Below are 21,464 nucleotides of genomic sequence, written 5' to 3'. Positions count from 1 at the left end.
TTTTTCTCTGATAATCTTTTTTATTATGATCTATTACAAAAAAATGATATTTTAAGGTTTTAGTCTTTTGGTTGGAAAAGGTGGCTGTCTTTCATACAATCACCTAAAATAGCAACAAGAAAATCCTTTAATGTCAGGTATCTACAATTTGGGACAAATGGATATTGCTAAAAAAGACTACTTTCTAATATGACAAAGCATCTAATACTTTACTGAAATTCCCAAGTTCTATCCAGAACACTGTAAAGCATGGGTATTAGGAGAGTTTTATGTGACCTTCTTTCCCTAAAACCCCAATGACCTACATTCACTACATTCTACACACAGTTTCATGTCATTACCACATACTGCTCATATCTCTTCATCCGTAAGAATTTGATATGTACCTTGAGAGTATTAATTTCACAAACATTCACTGTGGCTTTTAAAAAAATTGGGTCCTATTTTTCCTATGGTCCCATGACAACCACACAGACTGACGCCCATGTATGTATAGTCCAGAATTTGAGTTATCTTCTTAAATTCTTCTGTCAGTTTATAACGTGAGTTATTTTTCTGTGCAAGTTACCTTACCTCTATGTTGAATTTGGGAACAAAGAAATCTCTAGTTTTTAAGATGCTGATCAGGGTACCTAGTTATTTATGGGGGCTTCACTTATCACCATCATCTATGGCATCATTCCCAAATAAGCTTCCAGTCACTCTTTCTGAGAGAAGAACCATTTGTTTCTCTACTTAGCACTAACACTTATTCCATCTAACATGGAATTCTTTCCTGAAAGAGCAGCAGTTTATCAGCCTACCTTTCCTTAGGCAAACATACAATTCTTTGAGGTTTTTCAATAATGAAAAAACAGAAGTAAAGGAACTCAATTCCAATGCTTTTACCTACCTCTTTTCTCTTTCATTTAGAACTTAAGTGGAGGGAATAAAACTCCACAGAGTAGGCATTTTAAGAGTAACTGAATCTAAACGTCACACAAAGTCAACATTGCTGATTAATAGTCATAAAGACAGCTTTACTATTTCTAGGGATGACAAGACTACTTGCCAAGAATGCTCACTTACTTTCAGAAAGTAAGCCCAAGCCTGCTTATTCAAGCACCCACCTGGCTGTCCAGGTAAAGTATAGAGAAAGTAGCTTTTCTAGTTAGCTTTTTATACAGAACAGCTATTCTGTAGACATGGAGTTCAAAAGATGTCACCATCTTTTCCTGTGTATTTTAGTTCTATAAACCCTACTTAAAATTACATTAGCTTTGTGGCAGGCCTGTCACTTGCTAATCAGTACTATAAAATACAGTCAACGAACACATGTATTTTTTACTCTACCTACTCAACCTAGGTTTCAGGCTCTTTGAATTTAGAAATGTTAATTTATCAATTTCTGTGTATACTTGAGTCTGTTAAATTTATAGATGCTGTTATTCAATAATAGCCACCATTTTCCTGCTTTAGAAAGTCATCTGAACATTTTAAGTGAGTCCTTAGGTTTTCATTTAAACCTGTCATCCAAGGATGAGCTATGGTGAGAATACCCATAGCTTTCATCAGATCTCTAAAGGATCTTGATATTCTGACTGCCCTCATCCCTTTACTACTCAGGTAAGAACTACAGATTATGTTACCGAGAAAAACATTTATAGACAGTGGCACAAAAGAGTCCGACGGGGGGTAGCAACTGTAGCTAAGTATAGCGAGAAAAGGTGGAGATTTGGAGGGGACCTTAAACTGCATGTCCACACTAACAAAATCAGACTTGATATCCTTTGACATATGTTCAATAGAGAAACAGTACTGTGTTCCAGACTGACAAAAGGAGATACAATAACTAAATGCAATGTGGGATCCTGAAACAATAAAAACGGCATTAGTGGAAAATCTGGTAATATTTGAATAAGGTATGCAATTTAATTAATAGTATTATACCAAGGTTAATTTTTGAGGTTTTTTTCCCATTATACTACAGGTTTGCAAGATGCTATCATTAGGTGAAGCTAGGTGAAGGGTATACAGGAATCCTCAGCACTATTTACACAACTTTGCTTTAAGTCTAAAATTATTTCAAAAATAAAAAAGAGAAATAGTTCTAAAAGGGGACAGCTCATTAAAAACTTGTCGTCTGATTTACAGCATCTTGGATTATCCACTAGATGTCCAAAACTGGAATAAGTCAAAATTTAATCAGCTAATTATGTAGGTAATAGGTACGAATTATTAGAAAATATATTTAAGTTGGTTACAAAACAGCTTGGAGTCTTATTCTGAGGCTACATCCAATATAATTATTAGGAGAGAACATTAACAAGTAACAATCTCCAACAAGTAATCAACTGTAGCTTTCTTTCAAAATTATGTAGTTCTGATCTACAATTATGCAAAACAACATAAATATCAAACACAGTATTGCCTGAAAGAGGCCAGACACAAAATACACACTGTATAATTCCATTTACATAAAATATCAGAAGACAGAATAGGGGAAGGGAAGTGACTCGAAGGGGACTTGAGGTGGTCACGAGGGAGTTTATAATATTTGGTGTCTTAATCTGGGTAACGGGTATTCAGATATTCAGTTTGAGCTATATATTTATGAATGGTGCACTTTTCTAGTGTAAATTATACTTCAATAAAAGTTTAAAAATCATATGGCTGAACATTCAAAAATGAGAGCAGCCAAATTCTGAAACCTACGGCCAAATTCTGAAACCTAAGTCTTAGGATCATTTAGGCTACCAAGTAATGGTGGGTGCCAATGACAGACTAGTTTCCTGGAGGAAGGGTAAAACAAAATTGTCTTATTTAGGATCCATGGTTTTTGATATAGGCATTTTAGCTGTGATTTACTCTTAGCTTCAAAAATGAAAGCTCATAGAGAACAATAAAAGAAAATACTGCAAGTCTTTTCCTAACACAAAATACTTGGTTATTTAAATAAGAACATTTTTTAGTCTAATACTTTTTAAACTAGATATAAATACATATAAATGAATAATCACTGTAAAAAAACTTAACAGAAAATAATCTAGTAAGAGACTTACCATAAACTTACGTAGACATTCATTGTAAATTAATAACATGTCTATCATTTTCCCTATTTTTCTTTAAATTTTGGTGCTATCATTAAGGAAGGACAAGGGACAGTGCACTTGGCAACCATTACCCTCACTTGTTAACTGTATTTATACTTTTTTTCATTAGGGTAGGAACATTCCAAGTGTTTATTAATGAATGAGGTTAAATTCTTACCAGCTACCCAAATGCTTTTTTAGTCTACCTGAGTTTAAGTAATTCTTTATCCTGATTTTCAGAAAAAGGTAAAACTGTTTGCTATAAACTTATCCTGAGCTTTTGTAGATAAAGGATCTCCAAATGAAAGCCTGTTCCCCAGTGATCATCGGGATAGGTTTCTAAATGATGTCAATTTAACACTGGAATGCCAAGAACTAAGTTTAAAAAGCTGTTCTGAAAAGATACACAGATTTTAAAGTCAATACTTGGAAATGCCAATAGTCTAAAATATTGCTAGATATCGACTTCTTCGTTGTTAGGTAAGTGCCTAGAAAACTAACTATGGAAGTTATACTATTCATTTTAATAAGGATAAATAGCCTACAGAAAACAGTTTGGGCTTTCTAAGAAAGGGTTGTACTACTGTTGAGCTATCAGTGTCTAATGTTCCTGTATTTGAAGATTGTTTCTTACTGATTCCTTGAGGACTCTGCAAATGACAAGATAGAAAACAATGATGTCATGTGTAAGAAAAGATAAAGAAGGCTTGAGAGCTGCTTCAACTCTAGTACAATAACTGAATGAAGCACCAGATACCAATGGAAATAGAGAATATCTAAATATAGGCAGAAATAGGGAAGGAAACAAAGGAGCCATTAGAGAACTTTAAATCATAACGAGAAAGGTATATTAGTTACTTGTATTTTAATCAAGATTCTCTACTAAGCTGAAAGAACCCAAGGGGAAAACAAGAGATTTCAGTATTTCAAAGTAAGGCAAATCTAGGGTGGGATCTTCAAATATCTAGGACAGTATTAGTGGAAATTGGCACAGGGCTTAACAGCTGCCCATACTGAAAAGGATTTCCAAAATTTCATAAATAGGATCCTGAAACATGGTTATCTATCAACACTGGTAGATAAACTTATACCTCAAAATAAGATGAAGGTGGTAAATATTAATATTATAAGGGTTTTATAGTTCTGATTGGTTCTATTTAATAATGGAATCATCCCTGAAAAACAACTATTTGCCAAATTAGTAGTAAAATAACGATCTGAAATTTTTAATAGTCAAAAAATGAACAAGGCAGTTTGATGAGGTCCAGAACAAATATGGCCAGAAGTTATATATGAGTTTTAAAAGCTTAACACACACAAATCTTCAACCTCTGTCTGCAACTGAAAAGAAAAATCACCCCACAAATACTTTATTAGCTGATACATCTACTAACAAGTCTGTGGATATTTGCCAACTGAAGGAATACTTGTTAGAAGTAATAAAGCTAGCCAACACTGGTCTTATCAACTGAGAAATGAATTAGCTGGTTGATAAGTTAAAAGGAAGTCACTATCAGTTTCTATCAGATTGAGTTTGTTATCTTGATACCAAACAGATTAAATTTACAGTAAAGAATGGCTGATTTAGAATATAAATTCTGATTTTACTTTGGATATTAACACACCATAGACAAGTAACTTATTTGGCCCTGGACAACAGGCTTCAAAGAGATAATATTTTCAACCCATGAGAAGCTACAGGTATGGCAACTTGCATTACTTATGATATCTTAAAAGTTTCTGGCATCTAAAAAGAAAACAGATAAGGAGTATTTAACTATAACAACAGATGAGGAGCAGGCAACTTCCATAGTTGTTTTATAATGAAATAAAAGAAACCTTTTAATATTAGATCTAAATTACAGAAAATAAAGCTCAAACATTTTTAGTATGCTTTGATGATAATATATTACTCATACTGATGTCACAGCAGCTCACAAAAGTTAGCAATTTGAATTAAATTACTATACATTTGAAAACTACTATTGTATTACATTTCTAAGAAGAGTGCTAATTTTCACTCTGCTCTAAGGGAAAAATATGAAGTACACCAAAAGTACTCACACTCTGGCTTCATTTGGTAAACCATTTAAATGATTAAACCTTCATGCTTGTTTCATGTCATAATCTACATTTATATCAATTTATATTGCTATGGAGGAGCTGTTGGAAAAATTGGTTTTATAAACGTGGTATGACAATTTAAAAGTTCCTGTTTCAACTAACTGAAGACATTTTTAGTTAAGAGATACATCACCAAAAAGATACTTCATTAGAAAAATTTTCAAAGTGACACACAGAAGCATATCAAGCCTAAGAATTAAAAGACTGTTACCAATCTAGGCAATGAAGACCATGTCTTAATATGACATGTACATGCACTTAGCAATACTCAGTTCTCTAATGAAGGAGACAGAGTTGAGTCCATGAGTGTTATCTGAACCTATGCCAGAGGACACAAGTGCACTGCCAGGCAGAGTTAAAAGAATCTTAAAAAAAAAAAAGCTTTCTGTGAATTTTAAAAGGATTGTTTGTGCTTAACTTGTAGTAATTAAGCAGAGAATGATGGAATGCTAATAAATACTCAGCAAAATAACTGAACAGAGAGAACATACACTAGATAAAATATGTTAAGCAGAAAGATAAACCAAAGTATCTTTTGCCATAAATGAATTCTAAGACTTCATTTTATACTTTTAAAAGTTGAGAAAAAAATCTGTACATTTCCATGAGAAAGCAAACTTTTTTAGCGGTTTACAGGTCAGTAATGCAGAGCTAGTTAATTCTAGCAAACAAACTTGATGTTAGGTTTCTCATCAAGAATTAAACAATGACTATTTTATTTTTAATTTGAAATATTTTGCATTGAGTCACTAAGGTTTTTACAGAGAAACCGTATAAAAAATAACACAAAAAAATAAAATAACTGTAGATAGTATATTTTATATTTTCTGCTTCAAAATAAATATGGGTAAGTAGATATTTCATAGCATAAAATTCAATAGAATATGTAAATCCTTTTAAAAAAACCCAAATAATTAAAGTGCACAAAATGCAGTAAAAATAAAATATGCTAATATTCTATACAAAATGATTGTCTTTTTGGTTTATTTTGCTGCTTTGTCCAATGTTAGATACCATGTGATTTCCTTCCTCCCATTAAATTAATCAGTTTTGATGAAGAGAAACCAGTACAGTGCAAGGCAATTCATGCATACACTTTTGCATGTATGCATTCCATATGTAAGTATTCATACCTATCCCAGAGGTTCTTTGATTCCTGAAACGTGTTCAAATGGAACGCTTGGTAGAAAGCAGTTGAAGGATTCCTGTGAGATCCAAGAATCAAATGGAAATGAGGTTGAGAACGTACAGTAAAACCACCATTTTTTCAAAAAGATGGAAGATTTTCGGTTTCCAATACAGAGTAAGTGCTTTAACAAAAGACAACATTTTGAAAGAAATTAAAAACTGGGCAAAATCCAACAGACACTGGTTCAGGATTGCAGTTTTCAAAGAAAAGTGTAATGCAGATAAAGTGATATACTAACTAGCATCCAATTAAGTATATATGCTTGTACATAAATACATATGTACCAATATGACTAGTTCATATATTAATCAATACTACTCCGTATCAGATCTTTATAAATCCCTGTATGTTTAGCAATTTAACAACGCTGTTTTCAGATTGTGAATTCATGTAAATCATGTAAATAAGTTAGGCTGTATCTTCACAATGTAAAATTTCTTTGTTTTAAGAGGGAAAGATTTTATGAGGACCAATGGAGATTCCTTTCCTGGATTAGACTTGACACAATTCCACCTTCAGAATCCATTTTTTATGTGTGGTTTTTCTGGGATAGGGCAAAAAATTGCTGCTGCAATCATTATGGCAGTTTTCTAACCACTTGCATTAGCACAGTGCCCCTTTAAGGGGCAGGAGCCTATTCATAATCATCTTCCATTTCTACCATGGAGCACAGGGTACACATTCCCGAGGGTTACCACCAAAGATTCTTTAACTGATGGGCCAGCTGGGCAAGCTCCAACTATGCATGATTCACTTCCTATCCCTGGTATGTTTTCTAAGAGAACTAAAATTTTGACACACCTGCTCCGTAATGGTTCCCTTCCGCCTCAGTATGTTCTCACAGTCACCTACCCCCAACCATGCACCCCACCTGTACTAGGTTATTTCTTCTAAAATTCTTGACCCATGCTGTAGTAGAGTAACAGCATAGCTAAGGACATAAATGCACTATTCTAAGTGCTTTACATTAATGAGCTCAATTCTCAAAGAGCTCTAAGACGTAGGTGCTATTATTCTCATCTTAGAGATGAGGAAACCAGGTCAAAGAGAAGTAACTTGACTGATGTCACAAAGCTAGGACGTAGCAATCTAGTCCCAAAGTTTATGCTTCATTACTGCTAATACTAAATATATAGAAGAGTTAAATTTTAAGTCTGCTTCTTTATCTGTTAAATGATGATATATCTAGCCTTGCGGGGTGGATGAAGAATTCAGACTACATGTAAAGCTTCTGGCATAGTTAAGGCTGAATAAATGACAGCTATTACTTTATCAACAAAATGAGGTTAAGATACAGCTTGCAGTTCTGAGGTTTTAAGAGAGCCTCTACAGTATTCATACAACAGGAAGGAAAACTATATCCAGGGTCTACTGGAGTTAACAATTCAGTTGGTTGTACTGATCAAAACTACTGGAGAGTCGACCATCACCAAGCCAAACAAATCCTCAACAGAATTCCATGATTTGAAAACTCAGATTTAGACTTAAATTGTGTTAACTATAGATAGAATTTTTAAAAATTATTTTTTAGAAAGCATTTTTAAGTTTAACCTTTTAGATGATCCAAAATTGGGAAAGGCAGATACTAGATGGCAGCATGTCCCTGAAGTAGAGCAATACCGATTAATTAGGCATCTTCAATAAGTTACTTCTCTTTGTTTACCCTACCTTCAACTACTTTCTATTCTTTTAACCCTGTTTCTACTTTTCTCCTGACCAGGTCTGAGGCAATTCAAAGTTACTTATAAGACTTGCTCATAGCATGAAAGGCTTAAAAGACTGCTACCTACTAGTTATTAACAGCTTGCATTCCTTAAAGATATATTTCTTAGGCTACTTTTTTTTCACTGCACATAGAACTCATTCAGCCAAATCAAATGAAATCTTGAAACCAAATGAATCAACTGAAAACTCAATTTGGCTTTTTTACCAAACGTGCCTAGGGCCATATAGGCACTAGTTTGCTATCTACACAGGTGTATTTAGAGATGTTGGATTTAAAATAAATGGGGTGACTCAAAGAAGAAGTTATAAATACAAAAGAATAACAAAGAGCAAACCTGAAAGTTATTCTGCAAGTCTGGAATTAAAAATTCATTACAGTAAGAATAATATTAACAATTTATTTATAAGGATGCAAAGGTTGGCAGTTAATCACTTTTTCTATATATATTCAAAACGAAGACACACGGAATTATACAATCTGTGTACTATAGAAAATTTTAAACAGTCTAAAGGATACATTTAGAAAGTCGTTTATAATAAAATATGAAAATTTTGAATTTTGGAATACCTTAGCTAGGATGTTATCCATAAACTGAGAGGTTTATCAGCAAGTACCAACAATGATTAGTTTCAAAACACTGATTTACAGCAAGAGATTAAGGGAGTTAAGTCTGTGAAACCTAGCTAATGAAGAACTTCAAGGGGATGGAGAGGGAAAGAGTCATTTATAAATACTAAATAATCTTTCAAAGACTTCTATTTTGGAATAGCACAAAATTGAGGAAATTAAAAGCCCAAGGAAAGTGCTATTAATGGGAAACACTTCATGATTATAGTCTATGAAACCTCTTGGAACCAATATATAAACCGACATGTTCAAAACCTACTAGAGAGAAATATTGAACTGTGTCCAGCTTTGGTCAAAAATTTTCTTCTGCCCAAGAAATAAAATCTGAAACCAATTTTCTAACAAAATATTTGATGTCAATATAAACTACCAATCTAAGTACAGAGTTAATGAAGCAATTCTTAGGAAGACTGAGATGAGTAGTTTATTCCAAATTTATTCTGGCCACTAAAAATGAAAACGATGTTTTCCTATTTGTAGACCTTTTTCTAAACCAATGACCAAAACATATTCTTCCCTCCCTGACTTTATATACTAAATAATCTGTTCATGTTCATTCCTAAGTACCTGAGAGTAATACCTTAGAAAGTGACTCAAAGCATTTGACAGTTTCTAGCAAGATATCTTTATAGGGTAACTAACAGGGAGAGAAAACACACACACATAACCCCTCAAACTAAGCTACGAAAATGGCTGCTGCTTAGAAAATGAACTATATGAGCCATGAACTCAGTGAATACTCCCTCTTATTCATGTCAAAACAACCTCAGAGACTCTAAACAGAAACCATGGAATTATAATAAGTGGAGGATCAACAAGGGCTAACAATCTTCAGCATTATTATCTGGGCACTTTAAATTATTGAAAATATCCTTTAGGTAACAACAAATCTTGGTTACAGTAGCTTTTCTAAAAGTTTACATTTTACAGTCAGCCAAGCAATAAAACAAAACTTCAGACTCTGGGAATATCCAATAATACTGGATTTGGAGTCAGAAGGCTGGCGTTTGAATCTATGCTTTACCACTTAATGCTGGCTGTGTGACTCAAAATCTCAGACTCGGTTCCTTTAATCCATAAAAAAGAGGAAATCACTTTTCTAATAGGCTGCTGAATCAATCAAATGAGATTATATATACACAGGACCTGACACAATTAAACTTGGTTTGTATGTTTAACACGGTGTCACAGTTTCCAAATTATGCTATATGAAAAATCAACTTTTGGTAGAGTAACTTAATATGTACCAAATATCTCATCATTAAGGTAATTTTGAGGCAGACACAATACCTTTAAGTTTCTTTAAAAACCATAATACTAAATTAGAGCCAGGTATACCAAATTATTTAGTGCATTCCAGAGGATGAGAATCCTGATTTTGGGGACTCAGTATTCCCTACATGTAACTTTATTATAAATTTTAATTTAAAACACGATAATAATTGAACAGGGAACCAAAATGCTTCCAAGACACATACCACTTTAATAATAAGGCTTCAAGAAACACCTTGAACAGAAAACATAAATCTAAGATAAAATCTAAATTCCTTACAGGGACATTCAAACTATACATTCTGGTTCCTGTCAAATTTTTCATCACTTTCTAAGTCTGACATATTCTTATTCTTTCATATCCACACACTGCCTTCTCCCTCTGCTTAGAAAACCATTCCCTTATCAGTGACCTAATCTGAATAACCCCGTAAGACTCAGATTAAGAGTGTGCCTCAAAAGAATGCTCAAGCTATAACAGTTTGTTTCTGAGGACAGAAACTGGGTCACTGGACTTGACAGGGAAGCTTTTCAATTTATACACCTTTTCATATTTTGAATTGTATAGATGTATTACCTAAAAGAGAATGAATGTTTTTTTTTTAAGGAGTACCAGGGATTGAACCCAGGAACTCGTACACATGAAGTAGGCGCTCAACCACTGAGCTACATCCACTCTCCAATAAGAGTTTGTTTCTTTGTGTGTGTGTGTTTTGTTTTTAGGAGGTACCGGGTATTGAACTGGGACCCTATACATGGGAAGCAGGTGTTCAACTACTTGAGCTATAACCACTCCCCAATAAATGTATTTTTAAAAGGGGGGAGGGGGTGGGGAGTCAGTCTACTATCTCCTCCACCCAATGATTTGATGTCCTAAATAGTTCCCGCTAACACCATACTCCATCAGTCTACAAAAGTTATCTATCCAACAATCATTTTTCAGATTGCCTGAGATCTTGCAAGGCAGAATAGTTTTATTTCTGTATCCCAATGCTTACCACTCAGAGAGAGCAAAAAAACTGGAAAGATAGGTATACTATTGCTTTCAAGTTTTCCTGGTCATTCAATCTACTTAATTGAGTATTTGCAAACTTCATTTTTTGTGCCCACAACAGTCTGGTGACAGGAAAGCGGTTTGATAATGAGGAAGGTTTAAGCTAGTAGCCCTCTCATGAAGTATGTTTAAATATACAATTTCATATATAAAGGGCTAAAAGGAACTTCAGAATCTGACCAAGTCTGAAATTCTAACTTTACCAATGAGGAAAATAGAGAGGTTAAATGGTTTGACCAAAGAAACCAACAAAGTGGTAGAAGAGTCAGAACTAAAACATAATCTGCTATGCTGCTTACTACATCATGACTTCTTTGGCCTAAAACAATGTCTCCTTTTCTCTGAGTACATCCAGAGCATACAATTTATACTTTATTACATGAAGTACTCCTTTCAGATCAAAATCGAAAGTTTGTGGTATGACCCGTACCATTTCAAGGGGTAATCTGGGAGAATAGTTTAAGCACTGAAATATTGATATTTCTGTGATGCATGCTTGCTGTACATATTGTTTTGTGTTATGAATTATTCTCAAATTACTTGTATACCTCATTTAACCCTCTTAAATTCTCCAAGAAGTTGCTATTCCCATTTTTTTTCCCCATATGGAGAAGCAAAGCTTAAAGGGCTGAGCAACTAGCTCAAGGTCAAGTTCCTCAATATATGCAGTCCAGCTGGATTTCAGCCCAGGCTGACTCCACTAACTTTATAATGGTCACTCTTATGATATGCTAATACATAACTAAACACATTATTGATTTTGTTTGATTAAAAGAATACTCTCATGCCATATTTTCGTTTTGTATTCAAAGGCTAGGTAGACCTTATACCAAGGCAAGGATTTGTTTTGGTTTAACATATACAATTACTTAACACCCGATTCTAATTTTACTTTAGAAATTAGTGGGCTTTAAACTTTGTTTGAGAATCATTTTCACAGATTAAGCAAATTACTTGTATAAATAATTGAGAGATAGCCTAAAACATTAAGAACTAGCATTTAAAAATACACCAAAATTATTCACAGTAATTGATGCATTAACCAGTTTCTCTTATACATAGCAACTCTTTTTTTTCCCCCCAAGAAAAGAAAGAATTTATTGCATGGTCAGTTAGCAAGGAGACTATACATTAGAACATATTATGAAAGTTGAAATGATATATATAGGAATGATACAAATTGGTTAATGTACCTAAATCTTTGTAGGGAGAACTCAACTTCTGTCCTAAGCAATGCCAGACTGAATAATGTGGTAAGTTCAAGAATTGCTGTGGGAAAAACCTATGATACAGGCATGCACATTCTTTTGTGGATGTACTAATTGTAGTAGACAATCTAAAATAGCAGCCTCATATCACAAGTCCACTGGTTTAGAATAAAGGAAAACTATAAACAAAGGATTTAGTACAATTCAGGAATTCTGCCATGTCTTTTAAATACTGTCAACTATCAATATTTCTGATTAAAAGTCTGTTCTCATATATGAGGAATTACTTAAGGAACATCATTCAGCCTACATTAAGCCAAAAAGACCTGCTTTGCAAAGTCTCTCTTCCTCCTCATACTCTTCATGCTTTACTCTTTAAATGCAGTAAGCATTTAAAGAGTAAAGCAATTAAGAAGTAAATAGTATCTGTTCAGGAAAGGAAATATATTGGTTATATTGGTCAAACAATTATTAAGAGAAGGAATTAAACCACTGTTCTTCACTCATTATTAACAAGCCTTCCTATTCACTCTGATGCCACATTCGATCCATTTCACTGTATTTTCTTCCCTCTTGGTTATCTGCACTACATACTGCCCCCTGCAGTCCGCGCCGCCCCCCCCCCCCCAGTCTTGAGATTTTAGGAAAGTCTTTTTGTACTCCCCTATCAACCATTTAGGGAAGAGATTCATTTTGGTTTCTCTACCATCTGATTGGTAGGGCTGCTCTGTTACACTAGAGACCATGACTGTGTTCAATCTCTTCTGATGCAGGAAAAAAAAAAGCTCCATTTGAAATTAACAAGTACCAGATCCATAAAATCCAGTACCATGTTTTGCTACTGCCAAATTAGTGTTTCAAGATTTCTTGAAGAAAAGATTGGCATTACATTTACTCTCAGGAATTAGAAAACATATATCCTGCCACCAGTAATGTATAATTAAGTCCTCATAAAAAAGATTTAATTCAAGATTTGTGATCCTGTACCCTATTTACCCCTATAGGAGAAAAAAATAAATGTTACTAAAATAGTTATGTGGAGTCTCACAAGCCTTTTGTTTTTTAAAAAAAATTTAAACCGATGTTTGGCCTATATGATTTAGGTCACTAGAAATTTTAAACAATGTGTCACTGTGAATTAAAAAAGCCATATCCCTAATGTTATCGCTCTTGGTTTTGGGAATTGCAGGTGCTTTTGGAAATCAGCCTTTTTGGAAACCTATAGTTTTCTTTACTTACAGGCATATTCATGTCTAAAGCATATTTTAGAAATAAGCATGACATCAGTTTTAAAACTTATAATGCCATATATATATAACTTTACATTTTCAATACTAACTCCTTGTTAAGAATACCCTCAGAGGCTTAGATAGGCTTAAGATGGTATTGGTATCTAGTGTGTAATTTAAATCAGTTGTAAAGCTGGAAGGGTAAAATTACCTCCATAGTTCAACAAAGAGAAAAGGTAAGGACCCCAGAAATACAGAGTTAAGTAAAGAACTTCCATTTCTAAAAGAGTAAATGCACCAAGACTTTTATACAACAGAGCAGGTTTTCTTTTCTTTCTTTTTTAAACAGCAAAATTAAAAGTGACATGAATTTCTGCTTTCACTCCTGGTGTACATTTGCATAATCGCTTTATGTAAACTTCAAAAAAAAGTAAAAAGATGTGCAGCAAAACCTCATTTAAACACACATACAAATACATAAATGCAAAAGAAAAGCCTGCATTTCAAACACAAACCAGAACACACCACTTAACATTCACAATTTATACTACTTTATCAGTAGTCATTAACAAACTACACGAATAAAACCATTAACAAGATATAGGGATATTCTGCCACTAAGGGATCCTTACAATCAGGTTTTCAACAATTTTCAACAGTCTTTTGGCTGTAGTTGACAGTTCACAATTGCAGCCATTCATTAAGAGTTCCTGGAATGCGGCCTACAGAGTTCACACTGGTCAGCTATCTATGGAAAACGATCTGTACTCTGTTCCATTTCCAAAAGGGTCAGTAATATTTTGTACCTCCCCCTTTTACAGAAAAGGAGTCTGTTATGTGTGTAGGTAGTTTAAACAAACTTTGTAATATCCAATATAGGAATGGCTACACATTTTTCTTGGAACTGTATTTTCATCTATAATTACATATTCCAGTTTACACAAAATCAGTTTGAAGAGTTTCAATGACTTACCATAAGACTTTCTGAAAATTAGGATGACTAGAATAATATGCCATAAACTTTATGGTCATTAATGATATAGGGCCAGTAGGCAGTGCTCAGATGAAAAGAACTTTTAGACATTTTCTTATTTAGAATTATACAACCAACTGTCCTTTTAATGATACTATATTAAACGATATTACTATAATGCCTGGCTTTTTCATATAAATGGTCTTGTAATAGATAAAAGAACGAAATTTAGAAGATAATTTTCAATATCTATCAACTTTGATCATTCAATATCTTTCGGTTAATCTCCAATTTTTCTTCCTTTTCTCAAAAAAAAAAAAAAAGAAAAAGAAAAAGATACTGTTTCCTTATCAAAAATTTTAAAGCAAATATCTTATTTACAAACATTTCCTTAGGATCTGAAATTTGTCAACCTATTCACCACGTTTAAGTCATAATTACTTGATCTCACTCCAATTTGTTTTATTTTACATTTGAGTGAAGGCAAACAAAAACCGTATGCAGATTTTAAGAAGCAACCCAAAATCATCATATTAAGATTTTTGGTAAGATACTACTACCTTCTCAAAAGTACTCATCTCAGTAATTTAAATATATGCCTGGAAAAACTAATTTCAAGCATAAAACTTTAAAATGCCCTCTCTTTCACAAAGGCTTTCCATAAAAACCAAAAAACCAAAAAACCATTTAACTTAATGGATTTATTCCTTCACCAGGTGTATTGGTCCAGTGACAAAAGAGTCAAATGTGTAAGATTACATCTTAGAAGTTAGCACGTTACATTAAAAACCAATGAAAGACCGTAACAAAAATTAGGAGTGTACATTTGATAAGAGATGTGTTCCATTTAAAATACCACTGTACACATATCAAAACCCCTGCACTGGATTAACTGTTGCAATTGATAAGAACACTGATTAAGTAGTAACCAGTAGTATCTGCAGTTCAAACATTCACTTGTTTGGAAATGAGATTCTTGAGATTATCAACTCTTAATAGGAGCGACATAAATGCATCTTTGGGGTCATACCCTAAAGAATATATCCCAGAGCTTCCATCTGTCAACAGATCTCTCTGCTTTGAGTCCTGTCATCATATTAAGGTTCTGGGGAATGTAATTACATTGCTGTAAACTGAGAGAGGTGTGAAGAGGAGGGAAAACTTACTGTTTCTTCACAACTGTAAGGGTGGGGGGAGGAGGAAACTGGGAAAGGAAGCACTGTTTCTTGAAGAGATATGGGGGCAGTATACAGGAGCAGAGAGGCAAATACATGGTTATTTACTAAGCCATCAGAAAAAATTGGCTTCTGGCAGCTAGAAAAGGGAAAATGCTGGACTATTAATATCAAAGGTGAAAAAATAGCCTCAATCTGTGTGTGAAGAGTGAAATATGGAAGCAACTTTAAAAGTAATGAGGGTTTTTTTCTGAGTGGCTTGTAAAATCAGTTTCTTTACATGGCAGTCCCACCCACATAAAATTAATCAATGACTAGCTAGCTGAGCTCACATATGGACATGTGGTATTCTCTAATAGTTCTCAAATGGAAGAAAGACTTCCCACAAACAAGTCACCTATAAAAAAAGATACACTTTGAATTACAAAAAGCAGAGATGATGAATGAATTTCAGTGAGCATTTTTCAAACCAACAGAAGTATGTAACAAAAATCCAAGGCTAATTAGAAATGTAAAGCAAAGAAAAGGATGTGAAGTAACTCAGAAGAAACAGGAAGAAAAAGTTAACAGACCTCAATGTACTCTTCACCATACTAATTATTCTAGGAATTCATAAAAATAGTTTTGACCTTTTAACACACCTAAAATTAACCACTCTCAAAACAAAAATCCTAGCAAATGTCTAACTATAAAGTACTTGAAACTTTCTTTGTAATTTTTAAATGTAATTGTAAAGCTTTGTAACAACTCAGTTTTTAAAAATTTGCATGTTAAGTCCAAGTGCATAATGCAAAAATTTGCATTATGTCAAATTTTCAGGTGACATTCCCTCACAACCACTAAAAATTCTCATTAAACCATAACCAAAAATTAACTGTTGTAGAATTGGCATGTTAATACACCAATTTTCACTTAAACCACTAAAAGCATGCCTTAAATAGAGGGAGCTACCTGTTGACATTTACACTTTCACTATAAAACTACTCTAGTTTCAAGAACTACGGCTTTCATAACTGTTAGTCTATTCCATACCTCCTTTTCTATAGGAAAAAGACTGATGGAAGATAAGAATATCTTTCCTATTATATACATATAAAATAAACCATAGAAGTCACTGTGAAGCCTCCTAACCTATCCCCTTTTATTAAAAGGCTGAATGAAATTAGGCTTTTCAAAGCTGGATTTGACATTTCATCATTATTTCTCCAGCTTTTCCAGATACACTGGAGAAGATTCCTTATCTATATATTTTCCTATTGGAGGTTCTTCTGGTTTTCCAGAATGGGAAACTTTCCTAAATAAGTTTGTGTGTCAGCCTCAAAACTCACACTGACAAAACTCTGCCATTAGTGTTCAACTGATGATTCAAAGGATGATCCTATGGAGCATAATCTAGTAGCTACTACCTCTAAATTGTGAGGATTAACCTAAGAACCACCATTCTGAATAAGGAATGTTGCATTCCTACCCACTTGTGCTTTTTTAAACTGTGACAAGTCTCTCATCACACACCGTTAAATTAGCAATCGAAAACCAATGTCTTTCCAAGAACTGGAAAATCAAACTTATTAAACACAAACGAAATTTTACATTTAAAAACACTAAGCGCCTCAAATTGGGGGAAAAAAATCTCACCTAGTTGCATCCTAAGCTACAATATATATTTGGCCAAGATGTCTATTAAATATTTAAAATAAAGATTTCCATACCTGTCTTCATCACCATCAACAGGAATAGCTATGCTGAACACAGAAGTGGCGAGACTGTTCATAGGTGTTAACTGAAGGGGGTTTGCCAGGGCATCTGCAACAGGAGGCTTCACAACAGGCTTATTTTCAGCAATGAGAGAAAGTGGTGGTTGAGGTAGGGGTTCTGATTTTCTTCTAGTATCGTCAACTTGCCCAACTAAAGGCTGGGTCTGGGTTTGAAACTGGCTTAGGTCGGACTGTGGTAGACTTGATGGTGCGCTGGGTGTGCCTTGCGCTACGGGCAGCCCAACGTGCTGGATGATGCCCGCGCTCCTGCTGAGTGGCGTGTGGCTGCTCAGCTGCGGCGACTGGCCCAGCGGTGCGGGTACATTTGGCATAGTAACAGAAGTGGTAGACACACTAGGCACGCTTGGAGCGGGCACGACGGCAGGCACGTTTGGAACTCCGGGCACCACGGCGTGAGGGCCACCAGGCGCGGCTGACACCTGCCCACTGCCACCCATCTGCGGCTGAGGCACGGGATGCGGCTGCCCAGCGCCGGAAGGGCCCATGCCCGGCGGCACCACCCCTCCCACAGCAGCCTGGGGCACTCCAGCCGGCTGACAGGACGCGGTCTGGCCCCCCTGCACGGGCCCCGGCCCCGGGAGCATGGCTTCACCTGGCTGGGAAGACGGGCCCATCATCTGCGCGCTCGCCGCGGAGGCACTGGGGCCGGGGCCCCCGGGGAGGCTGGCGGCGGCGCTCGCTCCCGCGCCGGCGGCCGAGGGCTGCGCGGGGCTGGGCGGCTGCAGGCCGGCCACGTGCTGCTGCAGGTACTCACTCGGGCCGGGGGGCTGGACCGGCAGCAAGTGCCCGGGAGGCATCTGCGGCTGGGAATAGGCGAACTGCTGCGTCGCGGGCGCGCCGGCGCTCGAGGCCGGCTGCGCGGGCAGGGCCACGCTGGGCTGCGCCGGGGTGACCGTCGGCGGCGGCAAACCTGGCGCGGCGGTCCCCGGGAGAGCGCCGCCGGGCCCGCTTCCCTGCGGCGGAGCGGGCGGCGGAGTCGCCATCATCTGCGGAGCGCCGGCGGCGGCGGCCGGGTACGGCGGCAGAGGAGTCGAGCTCGGGGCCACAGCCCCACCTACGGGCGGCGGCGGCGGCTGCCCCACGCCGAAACTCAGCGGCTGGGTCGCCGCGGGCTGGCTCATTTTCTCCGACGGGGGTAGCTGTGACACAGCAGTCAAGGAGCTGTCAGTTCCCGAGTCGGGCCCGTGCGCCCCCTGCATGGCGGCCACCACCACCACCACCGACCCCCCGGTGGCGCCCAGGCCGCTGTCCCGCTCCGCAGTCTGCTCAAAAGTATTGCTGTGTCGAATGCAATCCCCCGACCTGGTCAGGACGCTGCTGTCGGAATCCCGCTCATAGTATTCCATACACGTCCATCGGCCGCGTCTATAGGGCTCCCCGCTCCCGTGGTCCAGCTTGATCACACGAAACCGCGAACTACAAGTGGCGGGGGGCTGCGATGGGGCTGTCGTCCCCGGCGCGGCGGACGCGCCCGCAACCGGGAGGCCACCGGGCGCCCCCGCGGCGGGGGCCGGGGTGGCGGCCGCCGTCAGGGTACTGGCCAGCGCCCCGGCCACGCTCCGGGCCGAAACGGGGCCTCCTGCGTTGGCGGGGGCGGCCACCGCGGCCGCCAGCTGTCCGTCCAGGAGCAGGTTTGGGGAGACGGTCCCGGGAGTCTCCGCATCCCCGACATTGTTAAGCGTCTCCTCCGAGGAGCTGCGCTCGCAGACCTCCTCGGGGCCGTAATCCGTGGCCCGGGAGACGTCGAATATCTCGGAGGAGACGTCCTCCGTGCGCGACTCGTCCGGGTCGTCCAGGCTCTCGGTGTCCTCGGTGATGCTGGTGGCCACCTGGGCCGTGGTGACACTGGTGATCTGGAAGCAGCTCTTCTTCTTGGCCGGCATCTTGGACATGGTGAGGAAGGCTGGAGCGCAGAGAGGCACGTCGGCTCCTCTGGGATCCCGCCGGAAACCGGGAAGGGCCGAGCACCGGCCCCCAAAGGCAAAGTCCGAGCCCGCGCCGGGGTCTGAGGCCCGCCGCTCGCCGAGTCACGGGCTGATCCGGGCGCCCGCCGCCCCGCGAGACATCTTCCTCCCCGCTCCCTGCGCGGCGCCGGGCTCTGCGGTGCGGGGCCGTCTCACTCCCGCGCCGGCTCCTCCTTCCTCGTCGCCTCCCGCGGCCGCGGCGCCTCGATTCAATCCCCTCAGAGGCGGCGAGGGCGCGAGCCCAGGGGCGGGCCGGCGGCTTCCTCCCCTCGTCTCCGGGCCGCCGTGGCCAGTCCAGCGCCGCGCTCGGCGCGGTCAGCAGGCCCGGGCCGGGGGGTGGGAGTGGGAGGGCGGCGGGGGGGCGGCGGCGGCGGCGGCGCGAGGGGCGGCGCTGCCCCGCTGGGGCGCCTCAGGCCGGGGCCGGCGGCAGCTCGAGGCTCTCCGACGCGGAGGGGCGGAGGGGGAGGAGCGGCGAGTCCGGAGCCGGGGATTCCTGACTGAGCCCCGCGCCGGGGCTGGCTGGAGGTTCGCGGGCCGGCGGCGGGGCTGTGGCGCGGGCGGGCGGCCCTCCCTCCCCGGCTTCAGCCGGAGCTCAGCCCCAGGGGCATGTCGACTGTCTCTGGCGGAAACCCGCTCCGGAGGAGGGGAAAGCCGGCGCGGTCCTCCCCTTACAGGGGGAGCCACCCCCGCGGACGGCGGCGGCGGCGGCCGCGGCCTCCCCTCGCGGCTCTGGAGACTGTGAGGGGCGGCGGACGGCTGGCCGGCGAGCGGAGGCGCCCCGGTGGGGTGAGGTAGCGGCGGTGGCTTCTTCGGGCCCTCCTCGGTGGCGCTCGGCTCGCAGACCCTGGAGAAACTGAAATTCAAACTGCTGAAGCGGCGGCTGCAGCTCCCTCCCCTCGGCAAAGATGGGGCTGAAATGGCCGCGCCAGGGATGCTGGGAGGAGCAGCAGCCCCGCTGCCGCCGCGGCTGCCGACTAAAATGCCGCCGCTGCCGCAGCCGCCGCCGGCGCCGCAGCCGCCGCCGTCCCGTGACGCACCGGCGTCCTGACGTCACCGCCCCGCCCCCTCCGGTTTCCTGCAGTTTCGCGTGGAAGCCCGAGGGGGAGGCGGTGGGCGGAGCGAAAGGCTAAAAAAGGGGAGCGGTTTCTTTTTTTAAAATTTTTTTTAAATTTAAATTTTGCGCTGAAGGCTCTTTTTGAGTTGAAGAGCTAGAATGTCTTTTAAATGCCGAGCTCAGAGCAGCGCCTATCGAGTGTTTTCCTCTCGGTTTGTTCCGCGGCCCTGCAAGGCTGGAGGTCATGTGCTGTGTTTAATATTTAGCAAAATCTTAGTGAAACAAGGGCGATAGGAATGGGGGTTGGGAGAGAGGAGATAAAAGAGGGAGGTAGCTGGAGGAATCGAATCACTGGAAAGGTCTTCCCTGAAGATTAATTTTGACTACTATAGTCAGAAGAGTGAAATGTTGAGAGAAATGGGGATGATTAACCAAGAACAGCAAGCCAGATTGAGTCAGAGAAATGATCTTTTAGCCAGAAATTCTGTCTCCAACAATGGCATCAGGGGATGGTTACTTGCCCAGGGTGAGGTCAGTTTAAAAAGAGATTAGGGTTACCTAATTTTCCTGAATTTGTTTTGATTCCAGCATCGAAGAGATCGTTTAAACTCTTGAGACTATTTTTACTTTTAGCACGAAATTAGCTTATGAGCTCTATAAATGTAGAACCTACTGCGTTGAATGGTTATGGTTCTTCCTTTTGTTTATTCTAAAACTTGTAGTTGGATAGAGAGTGTTGTATGGATTGGATTGGGCTGTGAACAACCATGACTGGTCTGAGAGAACCCTTTCATGTCCAGGTGGTAGGAGAGCAGCTAGGAAAGTGCAGGCGAATTTATCATCTTGTAGCTACTTTCTGGTAAAGGAAAATGGTAAGGCCATTCTTCTGAACAGTTAAGAAAAGGGGGAGGGGGAGCCGCTCTTGAACTTTAACATACTAATGAAGTCAGGCTTTAGGCAAAAGTGTAAGAAGTCTTGCCAGAAATACAGATTTTATATATACTGCAGCTTTACCAAATACAT

The 21,464-nt window shown here is 39.6% G+C and overlaps 1 protein-coding gene across 3 annotated transcripts in view; it reads right to left on the bottom strand.

The window, feature by feature from the left end:
• TSC22D2 (TSC22 domain family member 2) overlaps positions 1-20,321 on the bottom strand; it is a 49,419-nt gene extending 29,098 nt beyond the window's left edge. The window contains exons 1-2 of one of the 3 annotated variants that reach the window (XM_058295144.2): positions 17,358-20,321; positions 6,151-6,400 (exon numbers count right to left, since the gene is read on the bottom strand). In XM_058295144.2, the coding sequence (XP_058151127.1) occupies positions 6,280-6,400; positions 17,358-19,315 (2,079 nt within the window). In that variant the 5' untranslated portion in view covers positions 19,316-20,321 and the 3' untranslated portion in view covers positions 6,151-6,279. Of the gene's footprint in view, positions 1-6,150; positions 6,401-17,357 lie in introns of those variants that run through there. The other 2 variants (XR_009185435.2, XM_058295143.1) reach the window with 2 other exon arrangements.
• Between the last annotated feature and the right edge of the window lie 1,143 nt (positions 20,322-21,464).

Source organism: Dasypus novemcinctus, chromosome 4 (genome assembly GCF_030445035.2).
Source record: "Dasypus novemcinctus isolate mDasNov1 chromosome 4, mDasNov1.1.hap2, whole genome shotgun sequence".
Lineage (NCBI taxonomy): Eukaryota > Metazoa > Chordata > Mammalia > Cingulata > Dasypodidae > Dasypus > Dasypus novemcinctus.
Note: the sequence above shows the minus strand (reverse complement) of the source record. Positions and strands in the feature narration are given on the sequence as shown.